We start from the raw sequence: 2,602 nt of genomic DNA, 5'->3' as shown, positions 1-2,602 counted from the left end.
CTCACACGTCTGCCAATCATACCCTATTTTGTTACTCAATTTCGTATATTTATATTTTCAAAAGGTATCATCAACTGTTATGTAGCTTTTCAGCTTTTGATATAAAATTGCTTGGGATATTGCTTTCAATTCTTTATTTTCTCCTGAGTTTCTCATAAATTTTCTTTTTCATGATTGCAGATATAGATACATATATTTAATTTTATTTTCAGAATTTTATGTTTTAAATTTTTTTGTCTTACAAAACTAAAATTTTATTTTATCTATAGATTCTTTATATTAATGTTTCAATTTCTTGTTGCTATTTCTTAACGATTTCAAACTCACTTTTTTGTTTTTTAAATTTTGTTTTATTCTGCTTTTTTCATTTTGTTTTTCAATCTCACTTTTTAAATTGAATGCTTTTTTATTACCAGAAAAGATGCTTACTTCATTTATTCTCAATATTTTTTAATTAACATATTTTTTTTTTCCTAGGCAAAGAACTTTATTAACCTTTGTTTCAAACTTGATTCCCAGGGCTTCTTCGGCTTAATTAGCTGCAAAGAATGAATTGTGTATAAGCAAAAACTGAAAAGAGCTGCAGTGTCCAAGGGGCTTGGGCTTAAAAATATTAGAGATCTAGATTTTATCAGATCCATAAACAAAAATTTCTTAAAAAGCAGTCATAATATAAAATAGCAGCTCCCGGTAACTTCTTCAAGTTTTATCTTCAGAAGTTGACTCAATTCAGTTTGCCTCATTCTTGGAAGCCTCATCAAAATTCTCCACAAGATCTGGAACTTCATCATCATCATCCTCTCCAGTAGCAAGTGGTGCTTTTCCATCCACAGATTGTTTGGGCAGAGCTTCGGCCAGTCTCCTTAAACTAGTCAGACTATCTGCGCCAAGCTGGTTTAAGATGCTGGGTAGCATTTCTGTCAGCTGCTTCGTCTCAGCATGGTCTGTAATGGTGAAAGTGTTCGCTGCCAGAGATGCCTGAACTTTAGGGTTGTTCAAGTGGATCACTGTTCCTTGGTTTGTAAACATATTCACCTCTTCAATACCGGAGATATTGTTTACCCCTAACTTCTTTAAGGAGAACTGAAGTTTTTTTATCATCTGCTGTGGCTGTTCTATGAACTACCTTCTTTCTGCGAGCAGTTCCTTTCCCACCAATGCGCACTTGTGCCTGCAGTTTGGCGAGTTTTCCTGGTTCATGATTGTTTCTTTCATCTTGTCGGAGCGAATAAGGGGCCGCGCGGGGGACTAGGGTTGGTGCTCAGGGGGTCTCGGGTGGACCAGCTGAGATTAGGCGCACACATGCGGGGCAACATAAAATTTTTTAAAGGTTAAAGATTGGAAACATCCAATGGGTTTTAATATAAAGATTTTTCCTTGTTTTATTATAAAATAATCTTAATTTCAGAGTTGAGGTCCTTTTGATTTCAATACTTTTAATAGTTTTCTTTCATCAGTTCCATGTTTTATTTTGATGGTGGTATTTTGCTCTTACTTTCATTTCTACTCGATTGCATTAAGGACAAAGAACATAACCTACAATTTAGCAACATTTTGGTATTTATTAAGGTATATTTTGAAAAAAATGCATAAATAATTTTATAAATGTCTCACTGTAATAAAAGATTGTACCCTCTCATTTTGTGAGGTACCAAGTAACAGATACAAACAGTAACAGTGAGCGCTTTCAAAGTGGAAGAGGTTATACTAGACCATTATACTAGCCATGACCACTTCTCAAAATTTCTTGTTTGATCATGTATGTTACTTTTAAAAATCAGATAATTTATGAAAGAACTAACAATTTTTCAGTGTTACATAATATAGTAATGAAAATTATTTTGCAAAAGCTATTGAGTTCTGTCAAGCTGTGATCAGTTAAATGAAGCCAAAGAGAAAAATCAATTTTAGTGATTTTTATTCCTGAATTGCCACACTGTGTTTCTAAATTGCCATATTGAGTTAGTTTGTTCCCAGGGCTAAAAGAGTGGGCACATTTTCCAGTCCTCAGGCACTCTTTACAGTCTTCCATAGGGTCCTCAGAGAAATAGCAACTGAAATCCACAGTAGCAGCTGCCACTTCTGATGGCACCGAGCATGTGTTAATGGAAGCATTGGCCTTTACACAAACGGACGTGCTTGTTTCTTGTCCCATGTCCCAACAGTCTGAGTGTCCATCCTCTCACCACAAATGGATTTACAGTGATTATACAAAGACAAAGTTGATTTTAATGATTTTATTAAGTGGGATGCAATAAGATAAATCCAGATTTTTTGATAAGATTGTCAGTGATGAGGAACCCATCTAAAAAGAACGTAAAGGCTGCCTACCTGTCTGCTAATGCTGTGGCATGAAGACAATTAATATGTCTTCAAAGACCTCAATTATATCAGTTTTGCCCATAGATTAACTATGTGATGTTTGACTAGTTTGCCAGTTGCTTATTCATAAATGTGTTATATGTTTAACGTAATCTCTAAGTCTTCTTACACTAAACATTCCATATTTCTAAATTTTATATAACTGTATTAATATTAAAAATAAATAGATAATTTCATAAAGAACAACACTTTTGGCATCATTCAACACTTTTCGCATCAT

The 2,602-nt window shown here is 34.0% G+C and overlaps 1 protein-coding gene across 1 annotated transcript; it reads right to left on the bottom strand.

Annotated features, from left to right (window-relative positions):
* Positions 1–473: 473 nt before the first annotated feature.
* LOC108539400 (transcription factor BTF3-like) lies at positions 474–1,305 on the bottom strand. Its single transcript, XM_017888049.1, is given in 3 exon segments — positions 474–1,095; positions 1,097–1,191; positions 1,194–1,305. Coding segments are annotated over 3 exon segments (483 nt in total). The 5' UTR covers positions 1,216–1,305; the 3' UTR covers positions 474–729.
* Positions 1,306–2,602: the final 1,297 nt, after the last annotated feature.

This window comes from Rhinopithecus bieti, unplaced genomic scaffold (assembly GCF_001698545.2).
Source record: "Rhinopithecus bieti isolate Rb0 unplaced genomic scaffold, ASM169854v2 scaffold_17174, whole genome shotgun sequence".
NCBI lineage: Eukaryota > Metazoa > Chordata > Mammalia > Primates > Cercopithecidae > Rhinopithecus > Rhinopithecus bieti.
The sequence above is the reverse complement of the archived record's forward strand: the minus strand, read 5'-3'. Positions and strand labels throughout refer to the sequence as shown.